Below are 18,809 nucleotides of genomic sequence, written 5' to 3'. Positions count from 1 at the left end.
GTGCACGGGATAACACTCCAACCAACTGAACCACTCAGCCAGGTCATTGAGTATTCTTTAAAAAACAAAACCAAAAATATCCCACAAATTTTCTTATTGAAGAACTAGAGGCCCAGTGCACAAAATTCATGCATGGGTAGGGTCACTGTGCCTGGCCAGCGATCAGGGCCTTCCTTCCCCTGGCTGCCAGCTGGAGCCTTCCTTTGTTCCATGCCACCCCCTGGTGATCAGTGCATATCATAGCGAGCGGTCGAACTCCCAGTTGGTCGAACTCTTAGGACAATTTGCATATTAATCTTTTATTATATAGGATAACAAAATATCATTCATTTTTGACTTAGAGAAAAATAGTAATTTGCTAGATTTAACCTATAAATCATGGTGACTCCATGTAAATTGAGTGTTTTGAATTAGAACTTCATATAGGTTCTTTTAGCCTAGCTTAAGTCAAGTTTCTATTCCAGAGTTTTAACCTTTTGCACTCGGATGTCGAGTGTGACTTGACATGGTTAGCATCGAGATTAAAATTACTCTTTGAATGTATCAATAATTTGAAATATAAAAAAATCCAAATAAATAAGTTTGTATGAAAAGAAACTCCAGTTTTTTATTCTATTGCCGCGCTTTGTAAAATCTGGGGTATTTAAAAAATTAAATCCTGAGTAGAATAAAGGAATCGAGAAAAAAGCAAGCGAGTGCAAAGGATTAAAATTTCCCCCTTTAGCCCTAGCCAGTTTGGCTCAGTGGATAGAGCGTCGGCCTGCAGACTGAAGGGTCCCAGGTTCAAATCCGGCCAAAGGCACATGCCCGAGTTGTGGGCTCGGTCCCCAGTAGGGGTTGTGCAGGAGGCACCTGATCAATGATTCTCTCTCATCATTGATGTTTCTATCTCTCTCTTCCTCTCCCTTCCTCTCTGAAATCAATAAAGAAATATATTAAGCCCTAGCTGGTTTGGCTCAGTGGATAGAGCGTCGGCCTGTGGACTGAAGGGTGTCCCAAGTTCAATTCCATTCAAGGTCACATGCCTGGGTTACGGGCTTGATCCCCAGTAGGGGGTGTGCAGGAGGCAGCCGATCAATGATTCTCTCTCATCATTGATGTTTCTATCTCTCTCCCTCTCCCTTCCTCTCTGAAATAATAATAAAAAAAAATTATAAAAAAAAAGAAATAGATTTTAAAAAACAATGTAATTCTTTAAAAATAAATATTCCCCCTTTATACCAATTCCTTCTACGTTATGGTAATACTATACTTAGCTATTGCTGGAAAAATTATTTCAGACTGTGCTGTCATTTATAATTCCAATGCAGTGGCAAAACAGACCATCAGGAGTGCTTCTCATTTTATGGGCATATGTATGAATTAGATAGCCAGTGATACTTTGATACAAGTAGCATATGTATGATACTGAAAAATTTCTGTAACATGGTAATTATCATGTGACATAACTAGAAATCTTCCCCAGTAGGGACTTAGGGAGGTTTTCTGTGGGTGTTATTCTTATAAAATAAAATAAAGATGACTTTCTTACTTTTTTTGAATGAGTTAGTTATGTATCAGTTCTGCATTTGTTGAATGTATCTGTAGGAAACTTTATACCTAATGACCTGTTACTTTTTACATATTTCTCAATTAGAAGTAGCCACATAATAGGAATTTTTTCTTAAATGAAGAAAGCATATATGAGACAATTTTGATTGATCCTTTTCTTTTTTCTTTCCTGTTTGTGTGTTTTCTATTTTCAGTTGCAGCAACCTCAGCAGACCCTTTTAACACAGGTTAGTTTGATTTTCTTTTGGATATCTGAATGAAGAGTAGAGCATAGTTTTTCTTTGAGGGTTGAAAAATGAATATTTTTTGGATTCACATATTAGTTTAGCACTATGCTAAATAAAAATGAAAAGTATGTTTTTGTTTTTTATAGCTTTTTATTGCAGATTGAACTGTGATCTAGTTTGAATAAATACTAGTATAAGGTCTAATTTTAAACTTAATACTGATACTGGCATTTATATTTTCTTTGAACGAATATTTTTAGGAAATTTTTGTACACATTACATATCCTTTTAAGGTTGACCTTAAAGGTGAAGTAACTGTTTACATTATCAATTTAATTTTTAGTAACATTAAAATTTTTTTCGCCCAGCCAGTGTTGCTCAGTGGTTGTGCTTTGACCTATGAACCAGGAAGTCATGGTTGGAAACTATGTCAAGGCACATGCCCCGATTGTGGGCTCTAACCCTGTAGGGGGCATGCAAGAGGCAGTCGATCAGTGATTCTCTCTCATCATTGATGTTTCTATCTCCTCTGAAATCAATTTTTAAAAAACATTTCTTTAAGGTTTTGAACTTGGGATATGTAATGTTTACTTTAGGCTTCATGGGTCACTTAAAATCTCTTGCATTTCTTTTTTCTTTTTTATAACCCTTAAAAAGTGTAAAAACTATCCTTGGCTTGTGTGCAGTACAAAAATCATAACCTGTGTGTTGAATATCTTTTCATGTGCCATAGTTCACTGACCCCTGGTATGTACTTTGAGTGAAATACTGTGCAACTGTTCAAAAGAGAGCAGAATCTCTAATATATATTGCACCCATGATTAGGGAAATGAGCAGCTGAGGAATAGGAGTAGGAGAGGAGCTCTTTACTATATAACTTTTTATACCTTTTTAGTCTTGAACCTGTTAGTTGTTTTTTTTAAAGTACACTTCAAATGTACAGTCAACCTCAAACTTTGTTGTTGTTATTGAAATAAAATGTAACATGTTTCATATTTTCAATCTCTAATAGTAGAATTTCCAAATTAAGTAGAAAAGCTGTAAAATTTTGTCTTTTCTTAGAATAACATTTCCCAAAGTCTGCCCATAAACCATTGGTGTGTTAGAATGTTAAAGAAATTTCATGAGAACATAATTTTGTGATTGTAGTTTAAGAAATGCTGAGTTCTTTTACTGTACGAATATAGGACTTTGCTTTTATTTTTTAAAATTTTTGAACTTGAAGACTAGCTTTATTGAGTAGGTGTAAAACAAATCCCATGGTTTGACTTGAAGAATCAGATGATTGCTCCTTTATTTTGATATTATTTCTATTTCTATGCATACGTTTTAATCAATGTGTTGTTATTCATGCTTGATAGTGCTAGAAAAGACCAATGCAAGTGTTAACATTTTTATTTTTTCCTAGTTTTATTAAGATGTAATTGACATATAACATTGTATTAGTTTAAAGAACAATATGATTTTACATATATAGTAAAATGATTATTACCAAAGTAAATTTGATTAAATAATTACTTTCACATAGTTACACATTTTTTTCTTTTGATGAGAACTTAAGATCTCTCTTAGCAACTTTCAAATATACAATAGTTTTATTAACTACTAGAGGCCCAGTGCACGAAATTCGTGCATGGGGGAGGGGGTGTCCCTCAGCCCAGCCTGCACCCTCTCCAGTCTGGAACCCCTTGAGGGATGTCCTTCTGCCCATTTGGATTGGGCCTAAACGGGCAGTCGGACATCCCTCTCACAATCCAGGACTGCTGGCTCCCAACCACTCACCTGCCTGCCTGATTGCCCCTAACTGCTTCTGCCTGCCAGCCTGATCACCCCCAACCACTCCCCTGCCAGCCTGATTGACGCCTAACTGCTCCCCTGCTGGCCTGATTGCCCCTAACTGCCCTCCCCTGCAGGCCTGGTCCCCCCAACTGCCCTCCCCTGCCAGCCCAGTCACCTCTAATTGCCCTCCCCTGCTGGCCTGGTCGCCCCTAACTGCTCTCCCCTGCTGGCCTGGTTCCCCCCAACTTCTCTCCCCTGCAGGCTTGGACCCTCCTCCCCCCAACTGCCCTGCACTGCAGGCCTGGTTGCCCCCAACTTCCCTCCCCTGCAGGCCTGGTCCCCCCCAACTGCCCTCCCCTAGAGGCCTGGTCCCCCCCAACTGCCCTTCCCTGCAGGCCTGGTCCCCCCCAACTGCCCTCCCCTTCAGGCCTGGTCGCCCCAACTGCCCTCCTCTGCCGGCCCGGTTGCCCTTAACTGCCCTCCCCTGCAGACCTGATCACCCCCAACTGCCCTCCCTTGCAGGCCTGGTCCCTCCCAACTGCCCTCCCCTGCTGGCCATCTTGTGGTGGCCATCTTGTGTGTTGGCATGGTCAATTTGCATATTACCTCTTTATTGTATAGGATTATTATATAGGTTAGTCATCCTGCTGTACATTATATCCCCAGAACTTTTTTATCTTGTAACTGGAAGATTGTACTTTTTGACCACCTTCACCTACTTCCCCTACACTCCTCTGGCAGCCACCATTTGGTTCGGTTTCTTTGAGATCTTTGTGTGTGTGTTTTTAATTTCACATGAGTGAGATTGTGCCGCACCAGCATGGCCAGGTTTGGTGAGCCTGAGAGGGGGCGGTGAAGGATTAAGAAAAGACAGACAAGAGAAGAAAGCTGGGGCTGGGTGGGACGCTGCCTTCTCTGATGGAGAGACAGCGCCACAGCCTGCAAGCCGAGTCTTTATTTTATAGCCAGATTCCACGAGGCAAAGTTAGGGCATGGTCAAGATGTTTACAACGTACTCCTGGGTTTCGAATCTTACTCAATTACATGCACATGATCAAGCTTTGTTTACTTGCTCTATCTCCCACAGCTTGTATCACTTAGCCACGTGGGACCACAGGTTCGGACCATAACCCGTCCAAACACTGTAGCCACTTTCCACATGAGATCATACATATTGGTCTTTCTATGACTTAATTCACTTATATAGGATTTTCCTGAGTCTTTATGATGCCACTATGGATTTTGAATTCTTAAGAGAAAACTAAAATAAACACTTTAAAAAAATATATATGTATATACGTATATTTTTTTATTGATTTCAGAGAGAGAGAGAGAGAGAAACATCAATGATGCAAGAGAATCATTTATTGGCTGCCTCCTATATGCTCCCCATTGGGGATCAAGCTTGCAAACCAAACAATGCTCAACCACTGAGCCACACCAGCCAGGTTAAGCACTGCTCTTTAAACTCATTGTACTACAGTATCTTTTTCCTCAAATGACCTATTTTTTAAACTTGATTCTTATCTTCAAGGTGTTCATGTGTATTTTTCTAACTTCAAATAAGTTATTTTTAGCATTTTGAGTTATTTTTAATTTCTAGACTATTTCTTTTTTATTGTTTTAGATTTTTAAAATCGATTTTTAGAGAATTTGTAGACTATTTCAAATCCCTACCTTAATTTGATTTTGATTTTGTTTTATAGCCAGCTGTTGCACTGCCTACAAGTCTTAGCCTGTCTACGCCTCAGCCTGCAGCACAGATAACTGTATCATATCCAACACCAAGGTCCAGTCAGCAACAAACCCAACCTCAGAAACAGCGTGTTTTTACAGGAGTAGTCACAAAACTGCACGATACATTTGGATTTGTGGATGAAGATGTATTCTTTCAGCTTAGGTAAACATTGTTAGGTGTTGGCAGATGCCTTTTTGTATTTAACATTATGTATATTGATAGTACCTGCTTAATTGTGCATAGGATTGTGGTTTAGCTATAATTTTATGTTTTAATCATTTCGCTTGTCATACTTGTACCCATAATCTTTTTTAATGGAGAATGTGACTGAAGTTATCATTTGCTTATTAAATGAACTAGTTATGTGAATTTTTTATAAACATTTTGTGGGAGTGAATTATTTCTAATTTTTTCATGTTTAGACATATAATGAAATTAGGTATTGAAATAATCATATACCTTTTAAAATTTATCTTCTCTTTCACATATCTAGTGATATATAAACTAAAAACATTCTTTTTATAACATTTTTAAAAATTGATTTTAGAGAGAGAGGAAAGGAAAGAGAAAGAGAGAAACTGATTGTTGTTCCACTTATTTATGCATTCATTGGTTGATTCTTGTATATGCCCGGACTGCTGATCAAACCCACAACCTTAGCATATCAGGATGATGCTACCTAGCCAGGGTACTAAAAACATTTTAAAATTAAAATATTAATAAATAGGATTGAGTGATTGGTGAACTAACATATCCAAAATAGTATTTTGTTAGTGAATTTCCTTAGCGATTTCAAATATATTTCTAATGACCTTACTATATGATTTTTTTTGAAAGTGGGTCTTCTATTTTTCTATTTTATATGCCTTTCTGTCATTTTTCCAAAGCCCAAAGTATGAGGATTACCTACATACTAAAACTTTTTTAAAAAAACACATTTTTATTGATTTCAGAGCGTAAGGGAGAGGGAGAAAAAGAAATATCAGTGATGAGAGAGTATCATTGATCGGCTACCTCCTGCATGCCCCACACTGGGGATCGAACCTGAAACCTGGGCATGTATCCTGACTGGGAATCAAACTGTGACTTCCTGATTCATAGGTTGATGAGCTCAACCATTGAACTACACTGGCTGGTTGTTTTATTTTTTTGTTGAATATATTGGGGTTAGATATAATTTACTTTTTTTTTTTCTTTTCTTGCTTTTGAAATAATGTACTTTAAAATACCAAATTTGTAAATCTTCTTTTGAGGAAACTCTTTTAAATGTGCTTTTTCTTTTTCCCCCAGTGCTGTCAAAGGGAAAACCCCTCAAGTGGGTGACAGAGTATTGGTTGAAGCTACATATAACCCCAATATGCCTTTTAAATGGAATGCACAAAGAATTCAAACACTACCGAATCAGGTATATGAAATACTGAGTTAGCTATTGTAGAAACTTGGTCACCGAGTTGTCTGATTTATAAAGATTTTTCTTTCGTATTTTAAATTTTTATTTTATTTGTTTATTTTTTGTTAAGAATCAGTCCCAAACCCAACCTTTACTGAAGACTCCTCCTGCTGTCCTCCAGCCAATTGCACCACAGACAACATTTGGTGTTCAGGCTCAGCCCCAGCCTCAGTCACTGCTACAGGCACAGATTTCAGCAGCTTCTATTACACCACTGTTGCAGACTCAACCACAGCCTTTATTACAGCAGCCACAGCAGAAAGGTATTATATGCAATGTATCTTTGTTTTTTATGTTTCAGACTAATACATAATTGTTAAAATAATAAGAGTATACTTTTAATTATGAAAAAAACAAGGACTTCCAAAATACTTGAAAATTAAGTATTTTGTTTATTTTTTTTTATCCTCTTTATTTTTTTTTATCCTCACCCAAGGATATGTTTTTAAAAAAATGTATTTTTATTGATTTCAGAGAGGAAGGAGAGGGAGAGAGAGAGAAACATTAGTGATGAGAGAGAATCATTGATTGACTGCCTCCTGCATTCCCCACACTGGGGATTGAGCCCTCAACCCAGGCATGTGTCCTGACCAGGAATCATACAGTGACCTCCTGGTTTATAGGACTGCGCTCAACAACTGAGCTATGCCAGTGGACCAAAGGATATATTTTTATTAATTTTTGAGAGAGAGGAAGGGAGAGGGAGAGAGAGAAACATCGACTCTTCCCCTCCTGGGCCAGGGATTGAACCAGCAACATTTTTGGTGTATGGGACAAGGCTGCAAGCAACTTAGCCACCTGGCCAGGGCTAAGTCACTTCTACTTTTATAGCTATTTGGAAACTTTTTTATTTTATTGCTCTTATCGAAAGACATGCTCTTTGCTAACTTAAACTGAAAACTTTTAGTACTCTGTCCCCATTTTGGTATCTTATCTGTAACTGAAGTAAATGTTTTTGAGACTTATTTCCTATAAATATAACATTTTATGTACATGTAGAGTCTGGTGATAACACTTTAAGTTCCTCATTGAACCATAGTGCATCAAATAAATGAGCTGTGTTTTAAGTTTTCTTTTGCATATCGATTATTTGAAACTCTGAGACTTTTTAAACAATGTTTAAAATTATAGCCTTGGGTTAATAGAAGCCTATTTAATTGGTATTTTTAAAAAATGTAATTGTGGCACTTTCTCTTTTATTGTAAATTATGATACACTTAAAGCAAAGGGATGAAACGGTATAACATTATTAGTGAACACCTGTGTAAATCACTACTTGGGCAAAAAAATACAATATTGCTAGTTAATTCTTTTTAAATAGTTTTACCCTCTTAAGTATATATCCTCATAATACAGTTTAGTTTTGTTTTTGAATTTTATATAATCTATGATTCTATTTATATAATCTTTTGTGTACAAATTTTTTTGTTCAACATTATGTTTTTAAAGTTTTTCATATTATTCTGTATGGCTCTAATGTCTTCATTTTCCTTATTGCATAATATTCCAATAGTATGAATAGTATACAGTTTATCTGTTCTTTGGTAAACATTTGTGTTATTTCTAGTTCTTGGTTTCTGAAGCTGCTACTGTGAATGGATATATGTGTGAGGCAATGTGCACAGGTTTCCCTAGGCCAGTGGTCGGCAAACTCATTAGTCAACAGAGCCAAGTATCAACAGTACAACGATTGAAATTTCTTTTGAGACCTGAAAACTGACTTCTGCGCATGGGCCACGAAGTTTCAGTCGCACTGTACATGCATGCCCGCACGTGGAAGAGCCACACTCAAGGGGCCAAAGAGCCGCATGTGGCTCGTGAGCGCAGTTTGCCGATCACTGCCCTAGGGCATATATATTTCTGGTGAAATTGCTGGGTCTGAGGGTTTGTTAATGTTAAACTTACTAGGTAATGCCAGGCTGTTTCCAGACTACTTGGTTCTTCCATGTATCTGATCTTTAGTCCTATAATTTATTTTTTCCCCCTCGTCTTTTTTTCCTTAGAGGATTTGCTTTCAGTTGTGAATAGGGACTTGAATACCATTTCCCCCCGTCACTCTCTCAAAAAGAGACATAGCTTCTGTGGGAGGACTCAAGAAAGCAGTGTTTTTCGTGATGTATCCCTTGAGTTTGGTAGATGCTTGAGAGGAGCAATAAGAGCAGTAGAAGAGAGAGAAGGGATCAGTGGACTGTGCTAGGGTTCACTTGGCAGAATGGTAGGGAAATCTGTATTGGCAAGGGATTCCTTCAGTAATACCAGCCCTGGTGTAGTATTTATTACTTAACATAATAAATATTCATAAGTAGGCTGGTTATTTTTCTCGCAAATCTTCATGAAAAATTTTCACGTATATAAAAATGTTGAAAGAACAGTATAATGATTACTTGTATACTTACAACCCTGAACAGTTCACATTGTATCAAAGTGTTTTCGTCTGCATAAATTAACAAATACACATGATATTAGCTTAAACGTTTGAAGTAATTACCAGACACTATGACTTTTCATTCCCATATATTTAAGCTTGTCCTTCCTAACAGAGTTTTCCTATATTACCACAATCTATTATCACATCTAAGAAAAAGCATTTAAATACCCTATGTATTTATATTCAGATCTCTTCAGTTGTCTCCCAAATGTCTTTTTGTTTAAAATATATTTTTATTGATTTCAGAGAGGAAGGTACAGAGAGAGAGAGATAGAAACATCAATGATGAGAGAATCATTGATCAGCTGCCTCCACACACTCCCTCCTAGGGATCAAGCCCGCAACCCGGCCATGTGCCCTTGACTGGAATCGAACCCAGGATCCTTCAGTTGGAAGGGCGATGCTCTATCCACTGAACCCAACAAGCCAGGCCCAAATGTCTTTTAAGGTTGTTTTTTTGTTTCCTAAACAGAAAGCCAAGTTTCATGCATTATATTTGGTTATGTTTCTTTAGTCTTTTTTATTCTAGAATAGCTTCTACTTTCTCTTATTTTATTACCTTGGCTTTTTTAAGAAATTGGGCTAGTTGATTTATAGATTCTTTTGGAATATTGTATTCTGGATTTGTCTTGATTCCTTGTGATATTTTTACCTTATTCCTCTATCCACCACCATATAAACTACTAACTCTAGGTTAAGTCTAAAGACATTTGGCAAGAACATACTATAGGCAATGTTTTGTACTTTATATTGCATCATACTAGGAGACACATTTTGTGAGATACTTCCACTATTATCGATGCTAAATTTGATTATATGATCAAAGTGATGGCCATAAATCTTTGTATTATAAGAGGTTTTTTTTCTCTGTGTAGATAATCTCTGGATGATACTTTGGCACCCTGTGAATATCTTGTATAGCAGTCTTTGGTTTAATATCAGAAGATCAACGGTTGGCAAACTATATCCCTTTGATTTGTTCTATGGCCTCGTTTAGTGTTGTCCCTGAACTAAAAATGGATTTTTCATTTTTAAAGGGTTGTAAAAAAATATGCAAATATACAAAACTGTCTCCACCATTCATGGGCCAGAGAGCCTAAAATCTTAGCCAACATTTTCTATGTATAAAATTTAACCAGGTAATGCTTTCGAACTTCGTTTAAGTAAAAATGTTTGTTTTTTTTCTGTATCTTTTAAAGCTGGTTTATTGCAGCCTCCTGTTCGTATAGTTTCACAGCCACAACCAGCACGAAGGTTAGATCCACCATCCAGATTTTCAGGAAGGAATGACAGAGGAGATCAAGTGCCTAACAGAAAAGATGATCGAAGGTATGTTTTTAAATATATATTTTTTATTGATTCCAGAGAGGAAGGGAGAGGGAAAGAGAGCGAGAAATATCAATGATGAGAATCATTGATTGGCTGCTTTCTGCACACCCCCTACTGGGGATCTAGCATGCAACCTGGGCATGTGCTCTGACCAGGAATGAACCGTGATTTCCTGATTCGTAGGTCAACTGTCAACCACTGAGCCACATCGGCAGGGCTGAAAGTATGTTTTTAGATGGGGATGATGTGATGCACTTAATGCCACTAAAAAAATGATTAAAATGATAAGTTTATATTGTATATATTTTACCACAATTCAAAAAAGTTATTTAAAAAAGTATACTGTAAAATCTTATATTAACTTATTTCATGAAGGAATTCTTAGATAACGCTAGAAAAATTATTAATTTTAGAAAATTTTACTTTTTTTTTTTTTTAAAGTCGTGAAAGGGAGAGAGATAGACGTAGATCCAGAGAAAGATCTCCTCAGAGAAAACGTTCCCGGGAGAGATCTCCTCGAAGAGAGAGAGAACGATCACCTCGGAGAGTTCGCCGTGTTGTCCCACGTTACACAGTTCAGTTTTCAAAGTTTTCTTTAGATTGGTAAGTTATTTTCCCCCACTTCTTATTAAATTATTAGTTTTGTCATTTTGTGTATCTTAGTAGAATGTGTTATATATAGATATATTTTTCTCGCAACTTTCATTTCTTTACACTTAATAATTTTAATTTATACAAGAGGAGAAATGCAATTTGAAGTAGCAGTTTAGTTCTTTGCCAGGATTACATTATTTTCATACACTCATTAAAGATATCAGCTATTGAAAAAGGCAGCCACTCTGTGATGAAGTTATTCGTTAAAGTTAGAACCATTTAAGATCCAGATTTATTGATAACTTTATTAAGTTTATGCATAGTCCATTGTGTTTGATAAAATAATAATGGATTATGTATTTCAGGAATGGATTATGTATTTCAGGAATGGATTATGTATTTCAAATTAGCTGTGGCAATATAGTATAATAAAAACACACACGTCTATATGTTTAAAACAAAACAAAACATTTTTCAGTCTTTGGAATCAGAAATAATGGGCAAGTTACTAAGAATTTTTGAAGCCCTGCTGGGTAGCTCAGTTGGTTAGAGCATCATCCCAATACACCAAGGTTGTGGGTTTAATCTCCGGTGAGGGCATATACAAGAATCAACTAGTGAATGCATAATATGTGGCACAACAAAATTGATATTTCTTTCTCTTTCTCTCTCTCTCTCTCCCTCTTTCTCATAAATCAATTTAAAACAAAGAATTTTTGAGCTTCACATGCAAAGAGGAAATTATATCAACTAGCAAGAATTGTGAGTTCATGTATCTAAAGCAACAGTGTGTGTCATTTGTAGATACTCAATAATGGCTGCAAAGTTGTAATTCATAAAAAGGGAAATTGGTAAATGACTGATTTACTCTAAGGGAAAGGAAAAATTATCTAAAGGCCCTGGGCCTGGCAGTTATGTATAAGAAAAAATAACAGGCAGAAAAAAACAAATTGACAGTAAAATAAAAATAAACCATTACAAGCAGCATTTAAAGCAGTTTCACATAGGAACCAATAACTGCATTTCAGTGTCTTAAGAGAGTATTGCTGCATTTTAACAAAGTGTTATAATTAATATTCATAATATTGGACTATCAAACATTAAAAGTTCTCTATATTCAGTTCTAGATTGAGTAAACCAGTGTATTTTACTTAATGCTACTCAGTGCCAAAAATTTTTTGCTTGGTGACTTTGCTTAATTGTTATGTAGTTGATTTTCATTTACTCTTGCTTGTGGTCAAGTCAGCAACTATTTTTTTTAACTTTTTAATGAAATTTTTTTTATTGATTTGAGAGAGAGGGGAAGGGAGGAGGATAGAGAGATAGAAGCATTGATGAGAGAGAAACATCGATTGGCCGCCTTCTGCATGCCTCCTACTCGGGATCAAGCCACCAATCCAGGCATGTGCCCTGACCTGGAATCAAACCTAGGACCTCTTAGTTCCTGGGTCAATGCTCAACCATTGAGCCACACCAGCCGGGCACAACTACTCTTAATTTATAGTAGTTTTCTTGTTATCCCTGTTTACTTGTATACTTAAAATATGTAGTCTGTATATTTGAGAAAACGTTTTTGGAACCCAAACTCTCTCCAGTCCCAAAGATATTAAATAGAGCAGCTCTACTTCTTTTTAAATCCTCACCCAAGGAGCGAGAATATTTTTACGTTGATTTTTTTTTTTTTTAAGAGAGAGAGAAATATCCGTGTGACAGAGACACATCAATTGGTTGCCTCCTACATGCGCCCTGACTGGGGTTGGGGATCAGACCTGCAACCCACGTATGTGCCTTTGATGGGGAATCAAACCCTAGACCCTCCTGAGCCACGCCGGCCAGGGCGAGCAGCTCTACTTTAAACTCATCTTTTCCCAGCTTATAATGCTATTCTGGAAAGAGTTGATATATAGGATGTAAATTGAATAGTTATCTATCTTCTTTCAAGTTAGATATTCAGAGTTTCACATCACCACTTGGAAGTAAATTTCCATAACATCATATGAACCCATTATAAATAGAAATGATTTTTAAAGTTCTCATACCTCTTCTTTTTTTTTTTTTAATATATTTTATTGATTTTTTACAGAGAGGAAGAGAGAGGGATAGAGAGTTAGAAACATTGATCAGCTGCCTCTTGCACACCCCTTACTGGGGATGTGCCCGCAACCAAGGTACATGCCCTTGCCCTTGACCGGAATCGAACCTGGGACCTTTCATTCCGCAGGCCGACGCTCTATCCACTGAGCCAAACGGGTTATAGTTATTGGAAATCAAGATTTTCTTATAGTAATATGATTATAAGAGACTGTATGCCAAGAAATGATTTATTTGTATTTTTTTATCTCTTGTTTTATAGATTTTACTCCTATGGGGTGAGATACAACTTCAAAAATTCTAGTGATGGGAAACTAGGAAGCTATTACACATACTTTCTGTTTGCAGCACTTCTTTAAAAACAAAACTCACATACCTTTTTTTTAATATTTTTACAATAGAATCTTATCCAAATAAAGTATAATTATATCAGTAATCATAACTGACTAGTTTATCATTCTATACTTTTTATTTTTAGGCTTCAAATAAAAATACATACCTATATATTAGTTCACATTTTATACTCTTGTTTTAATTGTCCTTTTAAAAGACAATATAGTTATCTTTTTATCTACAAATTGTGTTTTCCACTTTTCATTATGCTTTTAACAGAAATCTCTTGGCTTTTTATCAGCTTGATTTACCTTTTAGTTTCTCTCCCTTAAAAGCTTTGCTTCTTAGGAAAAAGGAAATGAACCTTTAAAAAAAATCAGTATGCCAGGTTTAAAAGGCCAGAATCTTACCCTCTTTTTACATAATGAACAATCCAGTACGGATCTTAATCACTAACACTGAGAGGTATGGAAGTGTGGATAATCCAAAAAAGATTTGGATTTTGCTTTCACGTGAATTTTATTTAATTTTGAATGTAAATATTCTTGACCTAGGATCTTATTATAGAATAAAAGTTGTATTTCTACGCTGTATAAAACTGATTGAGGAGCACTCATACTAATTTGGTACCACTCTTATCCCTTCTTTCTGTCATTCTATATGAACCATAGTTTTCTCAAAAGTGCACAGTTTCAACTGAGACAGAACTGCTTTTGTTCAGATCTTCTCTGGAGCTGGGGTTGAAGTTATTTCAAAGGGTCTTCTCTAATGAATTTTAAGCTACACACAAAAAGTAAAGAAATAAAGGTAACATTTAGATATTCAAAGCTGTAAGTAAACAATTTGAAAATGAGATTATAATATGCCTTTCTGCACATCTATAGCTCATTAATAATTGATCATTTGCAGCTGGCTTTTAGCCATGTCAGGTTAGATATTTAGCTTCAGAATTGAGTGAATGTATACTCATTGGTATTAAGGCTTTTTATTCACAACTTACGTCTTTTTTTCAGTCCTAGTTGTGACATGATGGAACTAAGGCGCCGTTATCAGAATTTATATATACCTAGTGACTTTTTTGATGCTCAGTTTACATGGGTGGATGCTTTCCCTTTGTCAAGACCATTTCAGCTGGGAAATTACTGCAATTTCTTTGTAATGCACAGAGAAGTAGAGTCCTTAGAAAAAAATATGGCCATTCTTGATCCACCAGATGCCGACCACTTATACAGTGCAAAGGTTTGTATTTTGCAATACACAGCTAAAATTTATGAGCAGTTACTCATATTAAGAGTATATGTTGAGATAATTTTCAGAAAGTGGTTATTAGGTTTAAGACCTTGAATTCCTACATTTTCTTGTCTGCTATTCTGTTTTGTTTTTTTAAGTAATTTAATTTAGCCTCTCTTTACCTTACCTCTTAAACTGTAAAATTATGGTTATTTTTTAACACTTTGAACCACATAAAAATGTGAAGATGAAGTTGATGTAACGAGCTTTTTGGAATGTTCTATGACTTTGACTAGGCCAAGTAAAACATAGTTGTGGGTGAATGTATTATATGTTAGTCTGCATGGTAACTTTTAGTATATTGCTATGATCAGTAGTTTTCTGCTGTTTTAAAACATCAAAAAGCATCCCTTGAAAAGTTAAAACTATGTACTTATAAGGTATCTAATGGTATTTCTGCCATAGATTTTTTTTTTTTTAAATATGTTTTTTATTGACTTCAGAGAGGAAGTGAGAGGTAGAGAGAAGTAGAAACATCAATGATGAGAATCACTGATCGGTTGCCTCCTACACACCCCCTTACTGGGGACCAAGCCCGCAACCTGTGCATGTGCCTTGATCGCAATCGATCTGTGACCTCCTGGTTCATACGTCAATGCTTAACCACTGAGTCACACCTGCTGGGTGCTGTAGCATTTTACTTTCCATTTTTATAAAAAATTTTGGGTATCTAATATGTAAGGATAATACGTAGTGCTTCTCATTTTCTTTACATAGACTTTTGACAGGATTGAATTATTTGACTATAATAGGTAATGCTGATGGCTAGCCCTAGTATGGAAGATTTGTATCATAAGTCCTGTGCTCTAGCTGAAGACCCACAAGAACTTCGAGATGGATTTCAACATCCTGCTAGACTTGTTAAGGTAAAATGAAACATAACTTTAGATATATATTTGCTTTGCTTGGTTCTAATTGTGTGTGTGTGTATATGTGTGTGTGTGTATTATATATATAATTCAAAACTATTTAATCTTGATTAGTTTAATAATAATTTTAATATTAAGGCATTCAGACTGTAATGATGTTAATGTTTTTCTCAATGCAGATTATGGCTATATCTTATTCATTTTGTCACTAGTTCAGCTGTCATTTTGATGTTCTATATTTGTAGTATAAATAAATCTTAGTGATAATGATTTAGTGTATCTTTGGGTGCTTTTAAAGTGTGAATTATAGCTTGTTTCTTTAAAAGAACTCTTTATCTGAAGAAATGTTTTAGAAGGATGAGTTATGATGTGTAAATCCTATTCCATTGCTGAAATGCAGTGTGGAACACAATGAACTGAACTCTTCCTTGACTGACAGATACCAGAGGTAGTAAAAATGATATTGGAAAGGTTTGTACCTTTCCTTTTCAAGTATTTTATGTGTGATTTTATAAGTTGCATAATATATGTAAATGATTCTTTGTTTTGAATTAGTTTTTAGTGGGCATGAAAGGCAAGGATGAAGCCATGGCCATTGGAGGCCACTGGTCTCCTTCGTTGGATGGACCAGACCCAGAAAAAGATCCCTCTGTGTTGATTAAGACTGCTATTCGTTGTTGTAAGGCTCTGACAGGCATTGATCTAAGTGTATGCACACAATGGTAAGTACCAATTCATTTTTTGATTAGAAATGTTTTTCTAATAGTTTATGTAGATGATCTTGTCTATCAGCCTACACTCCCTCCCCCTTATTTTAGCAACCTTGATCATGCAGGTAACCTCAAAGGAAAAAAATCCCCATTTGTAGCAAAAGTTTATTTGGTGCCAAAAATATTTGGGAGGAGGGCGGATGGAAGAACTAATCAAAATAAACTGAAAATTTAAATGCTTTGTTATGCTGTACTTCGGAAGTTTCAATGTATGTTGAAAATATTTTTCATTTCATGTATAGCTGGAGAAGATCGTCAAGAGAACTTCATTTCATTATAATTCTTTTGTTATAAGATGATGTAGTTGCTGATTATTTTTGTTCAGCCATATTTTCTCTTGAGGCTTATTTGTCCTGTGTATTTTAGTATATTTCTTGTGACTTAATTGAGAATTTTTTTTTTTAGCACATGAAATCTGAACAGCTATCCAGCTTCTTCAGGTATTCCCTAAAATATGCATAGCTCTGTAATCAAACATGAAAATGCCTTGGGGAACATATTCTTCTTTTAACTATAAATATTATACAAATGTACCAAAAGAGGAACTATGGCTTCTATAATTTTTTTTTTTCTTTAGACCAACCTCAAGTTCTTGCAGCAAAATTTCTTTACTTGATGTGCTACAAGTGAACTAGGGTCTTTAAAATGTATTTTAGAATTTTTTTTCCAACATGCTTCTTCCCTTGCAACAGGTACCGTTTTGCAGAGATTCGCTACCATCGCCCTGAGGAGACCCACAAGGGGCGTACAGTTCCAGCTCATGTGGAGACAGTGGTTTTATTTTTCCCGGATGTTTGGCATTGCCTTCCCACCCGCTCAGAGTGGGAAACCCTCTCCCGAGGATACAAGCAGCAGCTGGTGGAGAAGCTTCAGGGTGAACGCAAGGAGGCTGATGGAGAACAGGCACTGAACGCTAATCCCTTTTTCTATTTCCGCTTCTCACAGGCACAGGAACACAGGCACAAAGCACACCACACACTACATAACAAACACACATGGAGGAACATAACTGGTAACAGCGACTGGTAATCCAGCTTTCAGCAGTATAGTTGTATGTTCTTTTCTCTTTAAAAAAAACTGTCTGTTATGCTAACTTTAAGAGTTCTGAGACCTCAAAGGAAAATAAGTTGTGCTTAAATTGCACAGAATTTTGTTTTTATCATAGGTTTAGTTGCTGGAATCTGGGACCAGTTGTTGAGCAAGATTCAGTATTAAGCCATTTTAAACATTTTGCCATTTTCTAAAATTTAAAAAATTTTCTCTTTCACGGTCATCAGTTCTAATCATGGATATTTGAAATTGGACAACCACAAGTCTGAGAGATTTGAAATTTCAGGCTATGTGGCATCATCTTTGGTACATTTGAAAGGTCTGGCTAAATCAACCTTAACTTTGGGTGGTTTGAAAATTGGGGCAAGATCACACACTGTGTGGTTAGTGGAGACCAGCAGTGTTTGTGCATCCCTGATATCCTTTGTGTTGTAATTTATCACCCTTTTGTGTTTCACAGATCTGGCTTTGATTGGCTGATGAGTGTCTTTGTGATCAATTAAAAGTGGTAGAATGTATGTACGTGGATTTGCCTAAATAACTTTAGGAGAAGACAATCTGAAACATTTGTGACCTTGCACAGATCAGCAACAGACTTTTAAAAATAAATTACCTTTATTTTAAGGTTTCAGAATAATAATTAGGTTCTTAACTTTGTATATCAGGATGAAGAAGAGAAGGATGATGGTGAAGCTAAAGAAATTTCTACTCCTACCCATTGGTCTAAACTTGACCCAAAGACAATGAAGGTAACTTTGAAAGAGGTAGTTGCTTTTGCAGTTTGATGTTTAACACATAAAAGCTGATTAACTTCTCTTCTCAGCCAAAAAAAAAAGTTTTTCTTCTTTGTCATGAAACTAGCTTTTTAACCCACATTGTTTTTTGTTGTTGTTAATCCTCACCCGAAGATATTTTTCCATTGATTTTTAGAGAGTGGAAGGGAGGGGGAGAGACAGAAAGAGACACATCGATTGGTGCCTCCCACATGCACTCCAACTGGCGCCAGCAATCGAATCTGGTTAACAGTTACATTCATAAGAATGTTTTTTATTCTTGCACTACTTCAAGTTGTCATCAACAGCAGGCTTTACATAGAGTCTTATAGATACAGAAAATATAGGCAAATACATTAAACCTGCATCCTAGGACTTTTTGTCAAACTAATGGCTTTGCTATTAAATTTCTTAAAAAATATATATATACATATACATACACACACACACACACACACACACACACATATATTTCAGAGAGTAAGGAAAAGGGATAGAGAGAAACATCAATTATGAGAGAGAATCATTGATTGGCTG

At 36.0% G+C, this 18,809-nt stretch overlaps 1 protein-coding gene across 5 annotated transcripts in view; it reads left to right on the top strand.

Annotated features, from left to right (window-relative positions):
- Positions 1 to 18,809, top strand: part of CCAR1 (cell division cycle and apoptosis regulator 1) — a 57,547-nt gene that overhangs the window by 11,996 nt on the left and 26,742 nt on the right. For all 5 annotated transcript variants that reach the window (XM_079794337.1, XM_079794336.1, XM_079794338.1 and 2 more), the window contains exons 5-15: positions 1,746 to 1,778; positions 5,264 to 5,457; positions 6,586 to 6,700; positions 6,816 to 7,008; positions 10,373 to 10,502; positions 10,944 to 11,105; positions 14,534 to 14,759; positions 15,563 to 15,676; positions 16,235 to 16,401; positions 17,142 to 17,352; positions 18,165 to 18,248. In XM_079794337.1, the coding sequence (XP_079650463.1) occupies positions 1,746 to 1,778; positions 5,264 to 5,457; positions 6,586 to 6,700; positions 6,816 to 7,008; positions 10,373 to 10,502; positions 10,944 to 11,105; positions 14,534 to 14,759; positions 15,563 to 15,676; positions 16,235 to 16,401; positions 17,142 to 17,352; positions 18,165 to 18,248 (1,629 nt within the window). The remainder of the gene's footprint in view (positions 1 to 1,745; positions 1,779 to 5,263; positions 5,458 to 6,585; positions 6,701 to 6,815; positions 7,009 to 10,372; positions 10,503 to 10,943; positions 11,106 to 14,533; positions 14,760 to 15,562; positions 15,677 to 16,234; positions 16,402 to 17,141; positions 17,353 to 18,164; positions 18,249 to 18,809) is intronic.

Source organism: Cnephaeus nilssonii (genome assembly GCF_951640355.1).
Source record: "Cnephaeus nilssonii genome assembly, chromosome: 16".
In the NCBI taxonomy this organism is placed as follows: Eukaryota; Metazoa; Chordata; class Mammalia; order Chiroptera; family Vespertilionidae; genus Cnephaeus; species Cnephaeus nilssonii.
The sequence above is the reverse complement of the archived record's forward strand: the minus strand, read 5'-3'. Positions and strand labels throughout refer to the sequence as shown.